Raw genomic sequence first — 22203 nt, forward strand, 5'->3', positions numbered from 1 at the left:
ACATGCCCTCTGTTTTTATCAGCTGATACAGACTAGGAGGTAGATTAATGGATACTAATAGGGAAAAATGACTAAAATTGGCTAAGAGGGGGGAAAGCCATTTGCAAAACCATGTTTACTAGAAGACCATTTTTGTAAAGATATTAGTGATAATCAAAACGGAGGAGGCAGAAAGTACAGTTTGTATACAGAGAAGACGTGTGTGCCCTAAGATGTCTGTGGCTGCGACAGGTTGAGTAACTTCACTGATTCCACAAACATTCACGGAGAAACTATTCCTTGGACTTACTCTCCAAAAGGGCCTCCAAGTGGGCTTGCCAGTTCTCATTCCTTTGCTTTCCCTGAAAGCAGAAACAAAATATTTTACTGCTTATTTAGAAAACAGAGAATTCCCCACTGACGAGTGTGGGCTTGGACACAGAGCCCTTGCACACACCACTTCCGCTCTCTCAAACCTGTGTTTGCGCCCCGAGCACACAGCGTGGCTTCCAGAACCAGCCTGGTCACCTGGGCTCACACTCCAGGCTTCGACTCAGGCTTGCGCACCTGCTGTGTCTCACTGCCCTTTCTACATTCAAATGGTTCTTGAAATTATGGATGAAAAAGGTAACGCAGAACATTTTAAGAAGTTAGAATTGCCATTGTACAGCTGCATAAGTTTCAATGGCGCGATCTGTGTACAAAATAACAAGCCCATCTAGTACCTGTAACATAACCCGGGTCAGAGAGCGGGGAGTTCACAGGTTATATTTTTAGAGCCCCGTCGACAGAAAGCGGAGTGTCACCCTGGCCCACGTGCCTAATTACTCCAATTCTCAGACCTCCCGTATCACAAAGGGCTACCATCTTCTTGTTTAATAAAGATAAATAAAACGATCCGAGGATAAAGCACACAAAATGCTGACTGTCACGTGGGTGTCTGTGTTTTCTCTGCGTGATGCTCCAGGTGGGAGAGTTCAGAGCCCATGCCGCTGAGTGGACGGCCAACGTCACGGCCGAGTTCAAGGAGACCAGGAGGCGCCTGAGTGTGGAGATCTATGACAAGTTCCAGCGCGCCACCTCCATCAAGCGCAAGCTGTCCGCGGAGCTTGCCGGCAACCACAACCAAGAGCTGACGCCTTGCAGGAGGACCCTGTCTGTGAATCACCTCGCCAGCGAGAGGGATGTCTTGCCTCCCTTACTGAAAACTGAGAGTATCTATTTGAACGGACTGACGCCACACTGTGCAGGCGAGGAAATTGCTGTTATTGAGAACATTAAATAACCCTCTCTTTGAAGAACCTGAGGCATAGCCATAGGTGAGGACTTCTTTATGCTCTTTATGACTGTTGCTGGTAGCATTTTTTAAATTGTGCATGAGCTCCAAAGGGGGAAAAAATAATAGATACACCCATCACGGCCATCTACCATCGAGAGAATCTGGAATTCTGAGCCAGCACTATCTTTTCGATGATGCTTGTGGAGTGGTCCACTTTCCTCGGCAAGTGGAATGGAACAAGCAATGTCTGATGCCTTTTTGTGCCCAGACTGTTTTCCTCCCTCTTTTCGTAACGTGCCATAAGGCCTCAGAATGAATTCTAATTGTTTCTGGTAATCATGTAGCTTCGAGGGATCAGTCCTTAACTTTTCAGGGTCTACCTAACTGAGCCTAGATATGGACCATTTATGGATGACAACGTTTCTTTTTGTAAATGGCAAGAGATTCTTATGCAGCCTTTTACCTAAGAAATTTTCTGTCAGTGCCTTATCTTCCGAAGAAACAGAACCTCTCTAGCTAATGTGTGGTTTCTCCTTCCCAGCCCCACCCCTAGGCTCACCTCTGCAACCCTTTATCCCACAACTCCCGTTTGAACACCATACCTTGCTGGGAACAGTGCGTACACTGAAATGATGATGCCCGAAGAAGGAATAGATGCCAAATTAGATGGACATTGAAGCAACACTCAGAAATTCTAGCGTTAAAGGCACTGCAAAGAAATGAGGTGCACAGACGGCCCCATATACACAGTATAATTATTTCCAACGTGGTAAAATTGGCTGCTCCAAACAGTCCCTTTTTTTTCCCTGGCAGTAATTGGATGTTATCATTCATTCATCACTACACCTTAAAAGGCAGAAGCAGAAGGAAAAAAAAAAATATATATATATATAATGCTATATATATATATATATAATGCTATATATATATATATATATATACATACACACACACACACACACACACTCTCATATATGCTCTGACAGAAGAAAAGCTGTTAAACACGGATCTTACTAGAGGTGATTTAAGACAACTGGTGTGAATTACCGTTCTGAAGAAAAGAAGATAGCACAATAATGTGTTACAACCATTTGCTAATAAACATTATGCTGCCAGCCCCTATTTGCTTTTGTGATGTGGAAGACTTACCCGATGTTTCTTTCCCTGGGTGACTTTTGCCAGACAGGAGGTGATGCTGTGGTTGGAGTTGGGCACAGCCTCGCCTGTGTGGGTGCCCCCCTGGAGCTGTGACTGAGCATGAGAGCAGTTAAAACTGGGATCACTGTGATATTGCACATGGGAAAAAATGCAGATTGCAGGCATAATTCATCTTTGACATCAGAGAAAAAGCTGTTCTAGCACAATTTAAATCTTGAGAGCTTTTTTTTTTTTTTTTTAAAGATAGAAAAGGCTGATAACCCTTTTTAGTTGAGTTTTATATCCTGTAACTCTTTGGATGTTTCCAAGATTCAGAAGAAATTCATTAAAGGCACCTAGTAGATTGCTACTCTCTTTTATTTTCATACTTAGATCTGCTGTACTTTGTATATATAATTTTTCAAATGCAGAAAGAAGACAACTTCCCCAAATACAATTGCAAATATTTCTTTTATCGGGGGGGGCGAGGGTGGTGGAAATATCTGAATATATCTGAATAAGTGGCATTCAGATTAGGGACTTAAAACATAAACTGAGGATCTTAAAAAAAAAAATCTAAATAGATGCTTATTTTCCAAAATTTAAATTTAAGCTAGAAATGTAAATATTCAGTTAACTTGTTGAAGGTACTTTTATAAACTTAAAAAAATTCTAACCAAAATTTTAGAAAGTGAGGCTCTTTTAGAAAGAAATCTACACCCATTTCTTCGATAACTGTTAAAGTTCCTATGGTGAAATGCACCATGTATAAACTGTGAATTGTATTGACAAATAAAGTTTGTAATTAAAGTCAGCATTTTCTGAGTCTCCTGCTTGCAGCTAAGAATGGAGATGGGATTCTAGCCAAGGAGAACTCCAGGATGTCACTTTTCATGCTGAGTTTTCTGTGGCGCCTTCGTTCACAATATTCAAGAACTATTCTTGATGCAGTATTACTACCCTTGTTAAATATGTGCAGAATGTTCTTCTTGGTGACTGTTAATCAAAAGTAAATTATCCGGGCATTTCCCTTTTGCAATACGATATTTTAAATAGCATGTAAATTCCAAGATTGTTTCTACTACATTAAGACCTATTAATGTCTTATTTTATCATTGTTAGACCTTGTCTTGACACTGAAGTAGTCTGAATGCCAAACACAGGCATCTGAATATTTTTTGTAAGGGAAAAAACAATCCAAAATCCTGGCAATGTCAAAGCCCAAAGAAGTCAGTTGCCAACTAATCTTCTAGACCTCATACCGCAGATGTTGGAACAACAGACCTTATCAGTATCTTGCATAAATGTATTGATTCATCCCTAAGCACCTTGATGGCTCAGTATATATCCTAAACCTGGTTGTCAACCTTATCCTCAAAATTGGGGAAAATCTAAGAAAAACTGTATACCAGTTTTATTTCCTCAAGCTTTAATGTGTCTACTTACTGTGAAGAGAATGTGGGTACAGATTTTTGACATGGTCTAGAATTTCTAGTGAACTTATTTTTTCATCAGACCAGTTTAAAGCCTAAGTAGTTTTTGCCCTGAAAAATATCCAAAAAAAAAAAAAAAAAAGTCCTAGAATGAACAAGGATCAGGAACCCTTTGAAATCTTAGACATGGATTCTTGATAAGAATCCTCTACCTTACAGCTATTAAATGTAAAAGTGATTATTTTGCAGTTCCTTGAATTTCTTACACAAATCTATATATTTTGCTACCTAGTTAATGTCATCCACCCTCTTTTCAATAATATTTCACTTTTGTAATGCAGGAAGAAGTAAAACTTCTAAAGCCAAGAGAGAACTGAATAATTTGTTTCTTGTGGTCAATAAAGTGGGAGCAGTCTGTATGTAGGGCTTGGTTTCTTTCTCAAATTCTAAGGACCATGTGATGTGTAAGAAAGACTAAACCCCACCTCACTTTGTATAAAAAAAAATGTGTAGAATTCTTTGAATCTCAAAGGCTAGAGTTTCCAAGCAGACTAAAGGAAACTTTAGATGAAATACCAAAAACAAAAACAAATTCAGCCATTGTGAAGACTTGAGATAGTTATTTATGCCTAAGAACTACAGACCTAGATCAACTTATATTGTTTTCCTTTTTAAAAAAAAAATTTGCTGTTCTAGTAAAATCATAACTTATTTGTGGTGTGCATTCCTTATTAAAGTATGAGTATAAGTTTGCTTTTGTATAAAGTTAAAAGATGTCTCTATTTGGATACTCATAATTCCATTAAAGTTAATATATGATTTTGCTCCAGCATGAGTTTACTTAAATGTCCTTTTATAGGGAAACTTACTGGCCTTGCACTAGCTCGTGTGTTAGTTCCAAGATGGAACCTGGTTCCTTTTAATGGGGACTTCTGAGGGTAACTCACTTACTCTGGTTTTCTTAATAAGGGGAAATTTCATAAGCTCCTTTGCTTCCTTCATCCCACCCCACCACAGAGGTTTATCCAGTTTTGGTTTCATACATGACACTTCCCCACCCACATCTCAATGACACCTTCCCAAAAGACAGGGATTAGTTCCAAGGACCAGGAGTTTTGACTCTGCTCTTTAAACCTCAGTTATTACTATTTCTAATATTCATAAAATCATTGCTTTTCCCTATTATTATTAGCACTATAAAATATTTGCACTGTGTCATGCTTGTCTCAATTTACAACTATTTTTTTCTTTTTAGCTGTCCTTCCTTTCCAAAGTATTTCTTATTGCCTTGTCTGTATCCTTTCTCTTTTGGACTCTTGGGCTTGTTTCTCTCCAAGCCATCTATCCATCTAGCCAGTTCCCATTGGATATCTCCACTTCTCAAAGGCATTTTAGCATATCCAAGACTCTCCTGATCTTTCCCCAGATGCGGCCCTCTTGGTGCCACCTATTTCAACAATTGGCACAACTTATCCATCTTGTTGGGCATTATCCTTGATGTCCTCTCCCCTTCAACTCCACACCCACCTTTCACCAAAGCCCTACAAACTTGCATCCTGAATGTCTGGGATTTGTACACAGCCACTACCTTTATCCAAGCCATCGCCATATAACTCCCCTTGGACTAACTGCTTTTGCATCATTCTTTGCTCCTGTCATTGATGGTAGAGTGGACTTTTTAATATGCAAATCTGATTGTGTTACTCTCCAATCTAAATCCACTAATTGTCTTTCAATTTTATATAAGACCAGAATCCCTCAAATGGCCTACAAGGCTTTCTTTTGGTCTACTTTATGCCATCATCTTCAGATTCATCTTGTATCACTCCTTATTCCTCTGATCACGTTACGCTGCTGTCCTCCTCTTTGCGTGGAATGCTTGCTCTCCTTTCTCACCTCAACCTTTCTCACACAACAAACTTTTACTCATCCTCAGAAACCAGCTCAAGTGTCACTTCCTCTGATAAGCCTTCCCTGACACCAGTTCCGGTACCTTCATAATATACTGTATGAAATCCCATTATTGTCCCTCGATTTATGATTAGGTAGCATCATTATTCTTATTTTCCTTCCCCACTAGAATACATTTGTATTGGCTTGCTATTTTTTAATATTTTATTATTTATTTGACAGAGCGAGAGATCACAAGTAGGCAGAGAGGCAGGCAGAGAGGTGGGGGGGGAAGCAGACTCCCCACCAAGCGGAGAGCCGGATGTGGGGCTCGATCCCAGGACCCTGGGATCATGACCTGAGCTGAAAGCAGAGGCTTTAACCCATGGAGCCACCTAGGCACCCTGGCTTGCTATTTTTATTTCCAGATCCTAGCCGAGTACATATAGCAGGTGCTCCAAAAGTTCATGGTGAACAAATTACATAAAAATGGGTTAGGGGGGGCGCCTGGGTGGCTCAGTGGGTTAAATCCTCTGCCTTCAGCTCAGGTCATGATCCCAGGGTCCTGGGATCGAGCCCCACATCCGGCTCTCCGCTTGGTGGGGAGTCTGCTTCCCCCCCTCTCTCTCTCTGCCTGCCTCTCTGCCTACTTGTGATCTCTCGCTCTGTCAAATAAATAATAAAATCTTTAAAAAAAAAAAAAACGGGTTAGGGGGCACCTGGGTGGCTCAGTGGGTTAAAGCCTCCGCCTTCAGCTCAGGTCATGATCCCGGGGACCTGGGATTAAGCCCCGCATCGGGCTCTCTGCTCAAGCGGGGAGCCTGCTTCCTCCTCTCTATCTGCCTGCCTCTCTGCCTACTTGTGATCTCTGTCAAATAAATAAATAAAATTAAAAAAAAAAAAACAGGGGTTAGTTGTAACAGTCTGATGCACACTTCTGTGTAAGTATCCTAAGTTTTCCCTGCTCCACAAACACCTGTCCTCATCTACTGGGTTAGTAGTAAATGGGGAACAGAGAGCAGTTATTTCTTCTATTTACTTACAAGCTGATACCGGTTACTCATTCTATAGAAGAAAAATCAAAGCCAATTCTTCAAACAGACGATCAGTTTGTCATACACTTACTCCTTATAAGCCAGGGTTTCATTATTTTCCTTTCCAAATTTTGGCTCACAATAAATGCCATCTAAACTTTTTCAATTATAATCCTGAAAATTTGTTTAGAAATTAATTGTAAAATATGTTTGTCGATACTAGTAAGCGGATGCCTCTTATTAGAGAGCTAAATACACATTTATTTCTCCTTGCCAAATGAAATTCAGCTTTCTCATGCTTAAATTTATAAGCAGTCTGGGAAGAAATCCATTACTGGGCACATTTTGAACTGTATCCAACAGAGAATATTAGTCACTTACATGGTATAATTTTGAAATTAACTCACGGAATAAACATTGGTTTCCATGTAGTTGATACTTGACTTCTGTAGTTGGTATTTCTTCTTACACTGTACAATTCATAGGGAGAAGCATATAGATTTTCATCCTTCTCAATTTAAAAATATTTTATACATTTAATTATTATTGACATCAGGCTCTACGTTTCATGATTTTTCTTAAGATTTTTTAAATGAGGGACGCCTGGGTGGCTCAATCTGTTAAGCTGCTGCCTTTGGCTCAGGTCACGATCCCAGAGTCCTAGGATCCCAAAGTCCTCCTTGCTCAGCGGGGAGCCTACTTCTCTCTCTGCCTCTGCCTGCCACTCTGCCTGCTTGTGCTCTCTCTCTCTCTTCTCTCTGATAAATAAATAAAATCTTAAAAAAAAAAAAACTTTTTTAAAGTGAGCATCAGTGGCCATGTCTGGTCCCGATTCAAATTTTATCATTGCCCAAGTATGTCAGAGTTGCAAAGATAAAGCATCAAGATACAGTCAATACATCTAATTAACCCATCCTTTTTCTCAGTCAGTGCAGAAAATCAGAGTTTACACATGCACTAAGTTTAATATTGCCAATTCTAGATATATACCAGTAGACTAGCTAAGTGTACGAATCTTTTCAACGATTATGTTGTATGTACAAACAAAATATTACCCTGCTCATGGTTTACCAAGTCAACATTTTTCAAGAGCCTTTATCGTGCCAATTACTGGAAATACTAAGCCAAATAAATGTCTGCTCTCTGGGAGACAGCAGTCCATGCATCAGAGAGTGACACGCAACACAGAGAGAGGGAAGCTTCTCAGTGCCGAGAAGCCCTGACGAAAAGGCTTTTGCCTTTGTATGGCCTTGGGAGGCTGAGGCTAAGGAAGAGGGAAGGGCTAACGGTGGACATCTACAGACATGGCAGAGGAAGGTCTCCACTGGGGCTTCAGGAAAGAGGCCTCCTAGTGGAGGTGCCAGCTTCTGAGTCCCTGCCTGCTACTTCCTTGAAAAACCACGGTGGGCTGGCTCTGGGAAGGGCCGCTCCCTCCCACGCTGCCTGCCAGGCAAAGGCTTGAAACTGCCCGTGGTTGGGCCTAAAAGACCACACACAGGATTTTAGCCTGGAGCCAGACTCCTCAGAAGCAATGGGGATACCTAGCTGAGAATTTTGGATTTGGCACTGGAAAGACATTTCGGGCTTTAAGATAGGGAATGATGTGAATCAGTCTCTACTTTGAGGTTGATGATGGCTTTGCCAATGGTATGGGGGTAGAGGCTGAGCGGAAAGAGCCGGGCTCGCAGCAGGGGTGGGGCAGAGGATTCTGCAGTGGCCCCTGGGGAAGGGATTCAGGTCCAAACCATATGAGAGCCACTGGGAGATGCTGGTGCCTCCACCCCTTTACCTAGGATCAGGAACATGGGGCTAGGAGAAAGTGGGAGAAGATTCGACGGGAGAATAATGTTTTGAATTTAAAGGATCCGTGGGGTCATCAAAGTGAAAACCCGCCCAGTGGGCAATTAGGGTACTCAAATGCTCTCAGGTCAGGCATCCCAGGTAGAGAAATCAATGTGGGAATCGCTCATGTGAGAGGTGCTGCATATTCATAGTGAGAAGCTGAAGTTACTTACCATCGTCAACAGCGTTAAATAAAAGGCCCCCTTCGAAACGTTAACCCAGTCTGGAATGATATACGTTGCTTAGGCGTATTTCACTGCAAGTCAGAAGACCCTCTCATATGCATTACATAAGGTCTTAGGACCTTTCCAACCTAAACATGAATCAAGCATTGCTTTCAGGTTGGTACTACAGTAATCATACTACCTTTTCTTTATGGTAAGTGGTTTTCATCAGCAAAGCATATACATGTTTGTACTTTATTTTAGCCAGACCTCCACAACTTCATTGGTACTGCTAATTTTAACCTATGTTCCCAGGCTACCCTCTAATCTTGAAAAGGAGAAATAAAACTAAGATGTGGATTAAAAATAGAAAAATACAAACGAAGATGGACATGGCACCTGTTGGTGCCTGGGCCAGATTCCCAGTGTACTGGGCTGGTGGCCCCATATCCTGATGCTCTGAGTTTTAGATGCTAACAGCCCAGAGCCGCCCCCTTTTCTGGAGAGTAACCTGCACATCAGAAGCCACCACTGGGAGGTTAGCCAGCACCAACCACAATGTGGGTAACACCCAGCCAATAACTGACATGTGCCTAGCAAAATGCAGTCATCCTTCCCTAAGGTACGACTAAGTCTGTGCCACGACTTACACTCCAGAGCTCTCTGTTGGACCATGTGGAGGCTAGACACCAGCTGAAACCACATTCTTGCTTAACACCTTCCCCTGCCCTCTCCGGCTTCCCTCCCTCCCTTTCTCCAGAGGACACATTCCTAAATGTCACATGCATCTTAATCCCTGTCTCAGACTCTGCTTTCATGACAACTATTGAAGTTACCTAGAATAGAAGGTCAGATCCAGGGTAAGAAATAAAACACAGATATCCTAATACAGAAGAAATGATTCAGAGCCACTTACATGGCTTGCAGTTTCTAGGAAGCCCAAGTGGAAAGTAAAACCCTCATTAATGACTTGGTTCTCATTGTCCACGATGAGAAAGTGTATCCATGTCTCATGAAAACAAAGCCTTTCTAAGGCTGAGTTCTAAAGTAAAAGTTTGATTTGGGGCTTCGTATAGGTAGCAGAGAGAGATGCAGGAGAGAGACTACAATATCCCTACAAAAATGTTACAGTGGATTTCATGACTGTTCTTGATATTAGTTCTAGATATAAGATCATTGGCAAGCCCTAATTTTAGTTTAGTGGAAGCATCTCTTCAGCGTAGGTAAAAATGATATGACCTATGGGCCCATCTTTTGGGTATCTGCTTTAGTAATGTTTTAAATTTCCAGAGCAAAAGTGCTTTTACAAACTTCAGTTATCTCTAAGAATAACTAGAAAATTGGATTTTAAAAGGCAAATTTCTGGGTCCCACGACTACAGAAGCTCCTGAACTAGGTACAGAGCAAAACCCAGAAAATTAACCCCCATCTGCCAGTTCTCTCAAGATTTACATTTTGAGGGGTGCCTGGGTGGCTCAGTGGGTTAAAGCCTCTGCCTTCGGCTCGGATCATGATCCCACGGTCCTGGGATCGAGCCCCACATCGGGCTCTCTGCTCAGCAGGGAGCCTGCTTCCTCCTCTTTCTCTGCTGGCCTCTCTGCCTACTTGTGATCTATATCTGTCAAATAAATAAATAAAATCTTTAAAAAAAAAAAGGTTTACATTTTGAGAAACTAACATAGAACACAAGGTAGAAATGATTTCTCAAATTTTTTCATTTATAGTAACACAGTTTTCAATAAGAATTGGAGAGAATGGGGTGCCTGGATGGCTCAGTGGGTTAAGCCGCTACCTTTGGCTCAGGTCATGATCTCAGGGTCCTGGGATCGAGCCCCACATCAGGCTCTCTGCTCAGCAAGGAGCCTGCTTCCCCCCTCTCTCTGCCTGCCTCTCTGCCTACTATGTGATCTCCGTCAATTAAATAAATAAAATATTAAAAAAAAAAAAAAGAATTGGTGAGAAGAAATTTTGTGGTCTTATCCTCTGATACTTGACCGAACTACTGGCATGTGCATTGTAAATTGAGTACAGATTGGTCAACTTTATAGACTGAATATGCAGATGATAGGCCTGGAATTTTGGGTGCACGCTGAGGTCAGCCAGGTTTGACATGGCTCACGAGGAGGTTGGCTATCACATGATCCTCTGTAGAGGCAGGTTAAGAACAAGAAAGGAGTCTATTCACAGTTCATGTAGGAGTTTATGGAATCTATCTCGCTGATAGTTTTTGTTTAAAAACAAACTTTTCCAGGGACGCCTGGGTGGCTCAGTTGGTTAAGCGGCTGCCTTCGGCTCAGGTCATGATCCCAGCGTCCTGGGATCGAGTCCCACATCGGGCTCCTTGCTCAGCGGGGAGCCTGCTTCTCCCTCTGCCTCTGCCTACCACTCTGTCTGCCTGTGCTCATGCTCTCTCTCTAACAAATAAAAATAAATAAAATCTTTAAAAAAAATAAAAAAAAATAAAAACAAACTTTTCCTAGGGCCAGCTCCACCTTCATATTTGGGGTGGGGACATTTCTTTTTCAGGTAGAATTCTGAAAACGGCATAAGATTTGAAATGGCCACAGAAGACACACCAAAAATATTGTACGCCTTGAAACGATACAGCTGTGGTACAGGCTGAAGAGACTTAAAGCTTTTTCCTTGGCTTCTACACGTTGCAAAGTGAAGCGAGCTGGGTAAACCCGTCACAAAATAGCTGAATTAGGAAAGTTCAAAGACATGTGATTGAGGGAGAGCGATCGCCAGCTAAATACAATACACCCCTTGGGAAAATATAACAATATGGCTTCTAACTAGATCAGTTTCTCAATGTCTATGCTACTGATTTTTGGACTGGATAATTCTTTGTTGTGGGGCCTGTTCTACACATTGTGAGACGTTGGGCAGCATAAGTGACCTCTACCCACATTGTACATGTACCACATTGTATGTCTATATGTTGTAGGTTGACATTGTAATGCCAGCCAAGAGGAAATCACATATTCCAAGAAAAGAAACAGGTGAACACTTCGTTAAATATAGACAAGTTGAGAAATTCTCACAAGCCAGGGAATGCTGTGGGAGAATGGTAACAGATGGAACTTTTCTTCAAACCAAAGGAATGAAACCGATGAATGAGAAGAGGGACATCGCCTGCAATTTCTCCTGAGTTAACTTGACCTGATTCAGTGCTAAACAGAGACCTCCCATGATTAAATTTAGATTTGGAGAATTAAAGCCATTTTTTGACATTGTGGCCCAAAATTCTTACACTGCTCATCTGTGGGCAGCCATTGTAACCAAGGTAAGTGGTCAGAGAGGAAGCAGTTCCATCTGCCATGCATTAATTATATCTGTATTTTGGAGGCTAGTGGCCTAAGGAATAAGACTTTCTCAAAACCCCTTTACCCTTTGAGTCATGTAAATCCTCTCTGAGCTTTTCCCAGCATGCTCTCTGAGGAAGCCTGCTGCAGTGGTATAGTCTCCCTTGAAAAGGTCTTATCTCATCTGAATCCAAGTAGCAATTTCCTTCACCAAAATAAGGCTCTTGGTGTTTCAGTGTAGGAATTAAAAAATACATTTCCTATTAATTTGCGAATGCTGTTCCCATGACAAGGCTGAATTTTAAACGCTGTTTAACATTTGCAGTTTGATAATTTCTTACAATCAGCTATGGAACGTGACCAACATTACAACGAGGTATTCCAATTTTCATGAATTACTTTGGCAGTGGCTCTCAGCAGAAAAATACTTCATCAGAACTTGGTCATTTTCTGCCACATAAGCATAGCAGTGCCCTCTGCACCCTATAGGAAATGCACCAGAAATCAAAGACTGGGAAAGTTTTGGACTTCTACACCCTACTTAACCAAGTGTCACAGGGTTTTTTCAAAATTTTTTTAAGTTGACTGCCTGAAATTGTTACTTAACTGGATGGATCTCATCTCTTGTTAATGTGACTACGAGGATGCAAAGCTCTAGGTCAGCATTACTCAAAAATAATTAGTCAAGCACTATCCATTGGTATTCTTTGGGGGAAAAAAGAATGCTTTGTGGTCAAAAAATTTGCAGATCCACAACTACCACCAGCAAGCTAAGGGCTTTGAGCAGTCTTATCATAAAGAATCTGTATTAGTTAATTACCCCAATTTAGCAACTTGAAACAGACATTTTTTTGCGGAGTTTCTAAAGATCGGGAATCTGGGAATGATTAGCTGGGTGGTCCAGCTCAGGGTCTTTCATGAGGTTACAGTCAAGCTGCTGGCCAGAGCTGCAATCATTTGAAGGCTTGACTGGGGCAGGGGGATCTAGGTCAAAGATGGTTCACTCAAATGCTTGTTAGTGGGAGGCCTCAGTTCCTTACCACAGATACCCCTTCACAGCCCTTCCAGGTGTCCTTATGACAGAGCAGGGGGCTTCCTATAGACTGAATGATCTGAGAAGGTAAAAGCAAGCAGGAAGCTGCAGTGCTTCTTATAATCTAGCTTGCAAAGCCTCACTAGTCACTTCCACTTTTATTCTACTTGGTGGAAGTGAATCACTAAGTTGGGCAACTAGGCTCTGCCCTTTGAAGGGAGCATCAAACGTCATGTGGACATACTTCAAATCACCATGTAGGGTTTAGCCTGTCATTTTCTTTATTTCACCACAGAAGTGTCTCTGACCATAATACTTATTGCTATGGTTAATAATCCTGTAAAATGGAAGATAATTGGGGAAATGCTGGGGCACACTCTTGATTTTCACTCAAGGAAATGTAGACAATGAAAACATACAGAGGTTATGTATATAAATTGGTAAGTCAACAAAGTATCATCCTTGCTTTCTTCTTTTCTAACTTGGCAAATAGATCTTGGACATTTTTAGAAAGAAGTTAATTAACCAATAGTCCTGAAATAAGTTATACAAATGTTTTAGAAAATGTTACTCATTGCATAACACAATGCTCATTCTGTGTTCAGTTTGTTATGCTTGGAGACAGTCTAGATAAAAAGGATTTCCCCAGCTTCAATATAAAATGATAACCATTGCAGGAAGGATAAAGTGATGATTATGACCTGTGGGCATTTCCCTGGACAGCTGTTGAGAACTTTTGAGAATAGGAACCTACAAAATGGACATAGAAGGTACATTTATACATATCTGTTAGATACTGATACTATCAATTAAACCAACCGAACTGGATTGCCTATTTTAAAAAATCATTCTGGGTTTCAGATTGGAGTTTAAGCTTTTTGACTATGTGAGCTAATAACCTGGGGACAGATCATTACTTCTCAGATAATTCATAATCCATTCTGCATACCTTAAAAGTATAAATCTCAAAAAAAAAAAAAGAAAGAAAAGGGAAACTGGTTATTAGGAGTACAGGTTACATTGGTTCTTCACAAGTGACTTTCATTCTATTGACAAATTTCCTTGGAATAGTAATTATGGTTTTAGTGAAACAGAATCACTGTGGCAAAGGCGAGAAATCATACCTGCACCTCACTGTGGAAATAAGAGTAGAAATGATGTCCTATTTTTAAAGAACATTAAGTATCAGAGAAAATATGCATCTTTTCATTACTTACTGTTTTTCGAGGACATCTGGGTGGAAATCTCTGTGTGACTCTCTATAGTTCTGTTTCTTCTGCCAAGAATCATTTCTGTAGATTAACATAATTCTACTCAATCTTGTTATCCAGTTGCAAAAAAAAATGATTGTTTACCATTCAGATCCCAAGAGACTGGATTTTCAGGAAAGAAAAAACTGAACATGACAGGACTAACCCAGAGGCAGGGAAGTTTCTAGAATAGCCCAGAGGTTGATGCTGACCATAAATGATTTATACCTAGGAATCTTCCTCTACCTTTTAAACATATATATATGTCTGACTCTGAAACTAAATTAGATAATAATCATCTCAGATAAGTTGGTATAACTACAGCAGATCCAATTCTATATATTCAGAAGCCATATTTCTTTCCTTCATCAAGTAAAATTAATAAGGGGAGACTTTAATTAGTGTAAGCCCTTTGGGAATACAGAATATGAACACTGATACAAAGTCTGGAATATTACTGGTTTCAGGAGTCTCATTTGCCCCCAAATGCTCTCCTAAAGGAACAGTGTCTGAAACCCCACTAGAAATAAAAGATATTTTCAAAAGAAACATAAATATTACCCCAGTACTTTTAAATTCTTCTTATTTCTGGGATATTATCCCAAGGAAATAATTTGAGAAAGGAGGAAGAAAATCTGTAAATACAAAGATGTTTTAGAAGTGTTGATTATGTAACCAAATTCCCCAGTCATCATTAGATCACAGGAACTATCGGGCTCATAGCATTATTAAGAACTTGGAATTCTTGGGGCATCGTTTCCTTACCTTCTGGCAGATGCTCTTTCCTTGGGCATTTCCAGAAGTCCCCAGAAGTGTCCCCAGGTAGCCAAAGACCAGTCTCCCAGTGGGTATCACTCTTGCTTTGTGCTTCTCACCAGAGACTGCCATCTCCCATGGGTATCACCTCTCCTGCTCTCAGGTAATTCTCCAGTATCTGTGACTTTTCCATTGCTTAAGCCATGCCATTACTGGGGACAACAAGGACTGTAACCCAAAGCAATTTTGTTTAGTGATTTCCAAAGGTTACTGAGAAATTGAATTTTTTAAAACTTATGTTACTTTTTACATATAGCCCTTTGCTTCCTATATATGGAAATGTATTCTCGGTTGAACCATGTATATAGATTAGGATGGCAGTCACCATGCTGATCTCCTTATCAGTATTCCTTTCTGATCCTGATATTTTATTGCTAGACTAAACTCATCATACCGTACACCTCCCTTCTAGGTCCCCATCCAGACAGGCTTCTGTTGGGCACAGAACATCAGTTAGCGGGATTAGATCTATCAGCCTAAATACATCTAAATTTCAGGTGAGGCTCCAAGTTAAATCTTTGCTACATTTCTGTTATTAAAAACTAGAAATCATTTTTTGGCAATCATATTTCACATACCCAGAGATTAGGGCAATAAGCATGTAAAAAAAAACCATGTAAACATATATTGTATATTGTACTTTAAATATACATATAGATATTTTACATATATATATATATATGAAAAATTATATACTTTTACATTATTGGGTGGAGCAGAAAGAAATATATATAGTAACCTACTAACATTTTAAATGTTCATTAAAGAACCCAGTAAGATCCCAAGGGAAAGAGCGAGCAGGCAGAAATTCTGTCAAAGCCTAGAAGGTAATTCAGGTCCAAAGAATGGGGTTTAGCCAGGGTGGGAGACCACACTAGGGGATGGCCCTGGGGCAGCAGGAATCTCGACTTATGGGGGAAAACAACAGGGGATCAGTAATTTGATCATGGAAGGAGAGTGCCAAGGGTTCATCAGACCCCTTTTGATTTTGCTTTAGGCTAACCCAGACTTCAATATTTGTTTCCTCATGGAGTGTCGTAACAAAATGGCCAGGGGCCTTATTCAGAGGCTAAAATAAACTTTTAAAATCACATTGATTTTTGTCCTTGCCCTGAACTCATTTAAACTCTCAGCGCTTCTCCGTGCTTTAACTCTTCTCCTCTTTCAATATCTGTATGTTCATTACAGCTGTACAACACATCTCAATTATGTAATTATATTTAATAAATGACATTAGAGCAACTATGAAAGTCTGGCTTAGGTCACACTGTAATCCATGTTGAAATAAGAGTAAGAGGTAAATCCAACAGTACATTTGATTAATTGAAAACAACTCATCTTTGCTCGCTGAGTCCTAGAGTTATGAGGCTTTCTTAAATCTTTCCGAAATCTTAGGGGAAAACCTAAGGTTGGTCCAAGGTTATTGAATGGAAAAGCTGGCAGGCTAACAATCGGCATAGTCATTAAATGTTAGCGACTCCATCTTAAAGTGAAAGGAGGTGGGCCTGTCAGTATGTTCTGGAGGGTCCTTAGGAGCAAAGTACACATACTCGTGGCCTTCAAAACTTGTCTAAAGAATAGAGTCAAGGTTGATTGGATTTTAGCCATTGATCATCGGGAATAAAAGATGTTTGTACACAAAGATGGAAGAAAAAAGACGTAGACAGCATCAGTCTACTGCTACCTGTCCTGTGATGGCCTGAGATAGGAGTATCTTCTTATCTTCTCACAGAGAACATATTTTTCTCTACTTGGGAATTCATATATAAGTTTTTTAAAATTTTGTTTATTCATTCATGAGATACAGAAAAAGAGAGGCAGAGGGAGAAGCAGGATCCCTGCAGAGCAGGGAGCCTTATGCAGGACTTGATCCCAGGACCCTGAGATCATGACCTGAGCCAAAGGCAGATGCTTCACTGACTGAGCCACCCAGGTGCCCCATATATAATTTTTCTTACAGTCTTGGTTGAAGCATATTTCTCTGAAGACAGATACTTTCCTTTTGTTTTACTTTGCCTATTCAGAATGCACAGTGACTTCTGCTGTTTACATATGGAATGTATGTTTGTGCAGGGGAGGGAGGGGAATGTATGTTTGTTCAGGCAGGTGAAGGAAGTAGACGAGAGAGAGAGAAGCTGATCTAGAAGAGTCTAAAAATGGTATGGAGGTAAATGTTGTGACATGAGTTTTTAATTTTTCTTATTAAAGGGGTCTTGTTGGGGCGCCTGGGTGGCTCAGTGGGTTAAATCCTCTGCCTTTGGCTCAGATCATGATCCCGGGGTCCTGGGCATCGGGCTCTCTGCTCAGCTGGGAGCCTGCCTGCCCCTCTCTCTCTGCCTGCCTCTATGCCTACTTGTGATCTCTGTCAAATAAATAAATAAAAATCTTTAAAGGGGTCTTGTTATAGAAAAGGTCTGCACAAAGGCAAGTTGTCCTCAAATGCCTGTAGTAATGATCCTTTAATGCCCCAAATGCACTAGTAGAACCAAAGTTACCAAAGTTAAATCTTTCAGATTCCACAGCAGGTATCTTTCCTGCTATGCTAATCCACACCCCAGAGATACCTACTGCCTAGAGTCACAGGGTTCCCATAGTAAGTTACCGGCTCAGTGGGTGCCAGCAACACTTCCTACAAAAATGCCTCAGGGGAACCATCAGCCCGGGAAACATCAGCTCCTTCCTGAGGCAGGATTCCTATTCTTTTCACAGACTGTTAACCTGATGTTGGAGGCTAGCCCTTCTAGAACCCAGAAGAACCACTCAACACAGACCATGGTGACACGTAACTTCACTTCCTTCTTCCTGCCCTGGGTCAAGAAGGAACCCAATTTTCAACCTCAGCCTTTAACTCGAAGACCATCCTTTCCTTCTTGCCATGTCTCTCTCATCACCGGTCACCAGCATGGGGGCTACTAGAGTAGCCACACAGAGTAGTTGGCAGGATGTGTGTTTGGGGAGCAGCTGAGTGTGATCTCCTTCCTCCCACAAAATCACTGTCACCTTCAACCCAACTGCCTCCCCTCCCCCCATAGAAACACACTCTGGCAATGGTCCATAGGGAAGAGAGAGAATCTCTTATAGACTCCATCCAAATACACTGGAGGCCAGAGTAGGTAGATCCTTGAATTTCTGAAAAAATATGACTGAGCATTTTCTGCAAATTAAAAGGCTACTGAAGTTAACATCTAAATTATGCAGCAGTTTCTTCTTCACTATGCTGTGTTCCAAACTTTTTATGTCATGCAAGTAGAGGCACATTCATGAGTGGCTCAGTGAGCTGACACCTTACACCGCCTTTGACTGATGAGTACTTTTGCATACCAAATGGTTGGAAAAGCCTTCTTCCCCAGAAAGTATTTTGACTGATTGAGGGATTCAAATGGAATAGCACATCATCACAATTTCAGGACACAGAGTGGAAGTGAAAACATGTTCGGGCTCTCTGCATACAATAAACCAACCCGCAGACCTTGTCATTGGCTGAAGATGATCTATTATATGGATCTAGTGAAAAGGTAATCCTGGTAATCATTTCCTGAACCAGAAAATATATATCATGACTGAAATACTGGTCTTTAGACAGGGTTCATTGAATTGCATTAATTAGGGGCCCTTTGGGGAAATTACGGTTTCTTTTAATCTAGGAAATCTGTCTCATAATCTTGGCTGAATGTTGTCCCATTGGATATTGGCACCAAAAAAATGGATCCTTAGATTGAACTTGAGAATAATTCATGGTGGAATGGTAATGGTGTCCTAGTCTGGGTTCTAGCCCTAATCCTGCTCCAGCCTATGAGGAGGGCAAGCAAGAGGAACCTCACATTTCTTATCTTGCAAATAGAGGGCAGCATCCAAATAATCCCTATAAGGAAAAAAATTCTGATACTATTACGCCTTCTTTTGTGAACTCCTGAGCCATTAAAATCCATCTACCATGCCGAGAAGGAGGAGTGGAAATGAGAAAGAACAAAGGGCAGACCAATCAACTCAGCCATCCAGAGATAAACAGTGGCTGGGACTCATGTCACCAGTGGAAAGAATGAGTATCAAAAGAGAAGAACTCAATTATTTTCATTTCCAACCTCATTTCAGGCCAGCAAGATCTTTCCATTCAAGGCTGTGAGAGAAAAATCCAGGCCACTCTGGTCATTAATATTTGGGACAAAAGGTGCCATGATAGTTGTTTTCTTTTGAGTGGCATTCCATTCAGTAGAAATTGTAAACATGCCTGGCACATCTGAGTTGTCACTTCCCTACAGAAGAGCTTCAGAAAGCACACTAGCCCACTGCCAAGTGGGAGGGTTGTTCCTCTAATTTCCCATAGAGCATTTATCTGTCTCCAGGGCAATTCTAAATGCAACATCTCAGAAGCGGATTACAAATTTAGAGTCAAGAAAGACTACAAGACCCAAGTAATCAGCTGGCCGTCAGGGCACAAACATGAGCAAGAACAAAAACTGACGAGAGGCGCTGACCACTCCTGAACGGAGGTGGAACGACTAGTTAGCTCTGAATTAACAAAACATAGTATTTTCCTCATATACATAGTTCAGCTGCATGTTATTTAATCTCTGCTGTGAGGTGTTTGCTTTGCTTACGGTGATTATTATATGAAAGGTGTGTGAATTTGGAAACTCTGTTTCCGCAGAGACTACTGTCAGTAAGTATACTGAGGTGGGTTAGCAACTTTGTAGAAAATGTGTTTTGATTGTCATTTCCCTTGTGTTTTATATTCCAAATCTAAATTCTATTCCAAAAAGTATTGAGAAATTTCACAGTAAAAGACACATGCAGTAAAAAAAAAAAAAAAAAAAAAAAATGAGAGTATAACCAAGACTCAAATTCATACACAAAGAGTTTTTATACTAAATTGAAGTCATATAAAATCTTAACCCCTTGACCAGTTGTAAAACTTTATAAATCGGCTCCCTGGAGACATTGGGCTGCATTTATTTGTTTCCCTCTGTACCCGCAAAAGGCAGTAAATTTTATTGGGCACTTATTATGTATAAGACATCATCGGGTTGCGGGGGACGGTGCATGGCTGGCTCAGTTCGTGGACCTTGCAACTCTTGATCTCAAGGTTGTTGAGTTCGAGCCTCATGTTGGGTGTAGACTTACTTATTGGCTTTACAAATATTGGCATTTAACCCTCCCAAGAATCCAAGAAAGTAGGTTTTATTAGTCACCTTTTTACATGTAAGGAAATGTCCCTTAAATATATCAAATAATTTACTTACGATAATATACATAATAACTGAGAAAACTGAGGTTCTATCCCAAGTGTCTTTGAACTATAGAATATATTCCTTTCACCACTACCTGTTTTCCAAACAAAATACAGTGTTTGAGCATATGTTCAGATAAGAATCCACTCTGTACAGGCTAACTACTCATAAACTAGTAAGAATTTTATTTCTCAGTTTTTATTCCTCGTTAATTCTGTATGCATATACTATAGATTTATCTAAAACTTAGACCTTTTTGGTGTTACAATCTCGAAGAAGAGACGGAAGAGGAAGCCTAATGAGATGGGTTTTTTAAAGGTCTGGTCCTTCCCTGGTTCTAGTAAGATGCCAGGATTTCCAGTTTTCTGTAATTGATCCTGCCATAGGTGGTCCCCAGTTTCTCCCATTATAATGATGTGTGTGACTGCAAACTCGCCCTTCAGACCACCCTGGAGCCAATCTGTTTTTGTATAACCAAACACTGACTAACCCAGAGGCTAAGCATATCATGTGAACTGAACTAAATGTGACTTTTTGGGAGACAGAGTTGGAGATATTCCCAAGCACTCCATGCTAGGGTTGCTGGGTACATGGAATTCCTCGAGGGCGTGCATGCCAACTTCTGCGAGAGTAAATGGGATGCCGTCATCATTTTCCCCCTAGGGATTGTACTTAGTGACCACTGCTGGTGGCGGTGAAGTGCCAGTTGTAGGATAAGTTATAGGTGGTGTGTTTGGGGCACAGGAATGTATGCAAAAGATAGAGAAGAAGGAGCTCCATTTCTCGCAATTCTTTTTGCTCCTTACACATAAGGCATTCTGTTAGGAAAGAATTTACTGCAAACTCTTTATATCAAAGAGCAGAATGAAGAATAAATGGTGATCATCTTGGAATCCCTGCATAGAAAAGGAGTTTCTGAGGAACTATAAGGGGATCTCTTCCTAGTGTAGAGACCGAAGTTTGGGCTAAGTAGACAATGTTAGAAATAGAGCGGTATTGGGGCGCCTGAGTGGCTCAGTGGGTTAAAGCCTCTGCCTTCGGCTCAGGTCATGATCTCAGGAACCTGGGATCGAGCCCTGCATCGGGCTCTCTGCTCAGCAGGGAACCTGCTTCCCCCTCTCTCGCTGCCTGCCTCTCTGCCTACTTGTGATCTCTGTCTGTCAAATAAATAAATAAAAATCTTAAAAAATATATATATATAGCGGTATTTTGGCCATCATTTTTATAATATATCACTTCAAAAAGAAAGTAAATGGATTGTGACCTGCATCAACTACATCAACTATTTGAATGTATGCTTATAACTTAATCTAAGATGATTCAAAGTTACACTAAATATAGACTCAAAAGTGAACTGCGAAACTCTGATATTAGTATAACAGTCTTCTATAAATTCATTGTATTTATAAATAACCACTCATTGTCAGCATTTTGGAGGACCTCAACAGACTTTGGTTAGCATGTTCTCAGCCCAGATTTCCGGACAAATTCTCTTTTCCAAATTATATTTAGCTTGAGGTCTGAGTCTGGAAAGTGAGCAAGTTTCTGTTCCCTTGGTTTCCTCTCTAATTTGTTTCATATTTACTCTTTCCAAAGGTGTCCAAATCCTTACAGACTGGCACTAGCTGCTGGGTATTTTCTGCCCTGCCAGGTGTCATGTAATTTAGTTGCAGTACCTCATCACAGAAATTGCTTGATTTTGAGAGATTTTGGACAACTGTTGATGAGTTTTTCTTGTAATGTCTGGAGGCATATGAATTTTTTAAAGTATTATTTTCCTACTTATGTTTTAATTTTTTTGAAGTATAGTTGA

General features: G+C 40.7%; 1 protein-coding gene and 1 long non-coding RNA gene across 6 annotated transcripts in view; one reads left to right on the forward strand and one right to left on the reverse strand.

Moving 5' to 3' along the window:
* KCNK2 (potassium two pore domain channel subfamily K member 2) overlaps positions 1-4645 on the forward strand; it is a 218583-nt gene extending 213938 nt beyond the window's left edge. For 2 of the 5 annotated variants that reach the window (XM_047705671.1, XM_047705669.1), the window contains exon 7: positions 947-4644. In XM_047705671.1, coding sequence (XP_047561627.1) covers positions 947-1264 — 318 coding nt within the window. In that variant the 3' untranslated portion in view covers positions 1265-4644. Of the gene's footprint in view, positions 1-946 lie in introns of all 5 variants that reach the window. The other 3 variants (XM_047705673.1, XM_047705672.1, XM_047705670.1) reach the window with 2 other exon arrangements.
* LOC125086383 (uncharacterized) lies at positions 2-3939 on the reverse strand. The gene is made up of 3 exons (XR_007123170.1): positions 3842-3939; positions 2408-2509; positions 2-341 (listed from the first exon to the last, which is right to left on the reverse strand). It is a non-coding gene; the product is annotated as an uncharacterized LOC125086383 (long non-coding RNA).
* Positions 4646-22203: the final 17558 nt, after the last annotated feature.

This window comes from Lutra lutra, chromosome 15 (genome assembly GCF_902655055.1).
Source record: "Lutra lutra chromosome 15, mLutLut1.2, whole genome shotgun sequence".
NCBI lineage: Eukaryota > Metazoa > Chordata > Mammalia > Carnivora > Mustelidae > Lutra > Lutra lutra.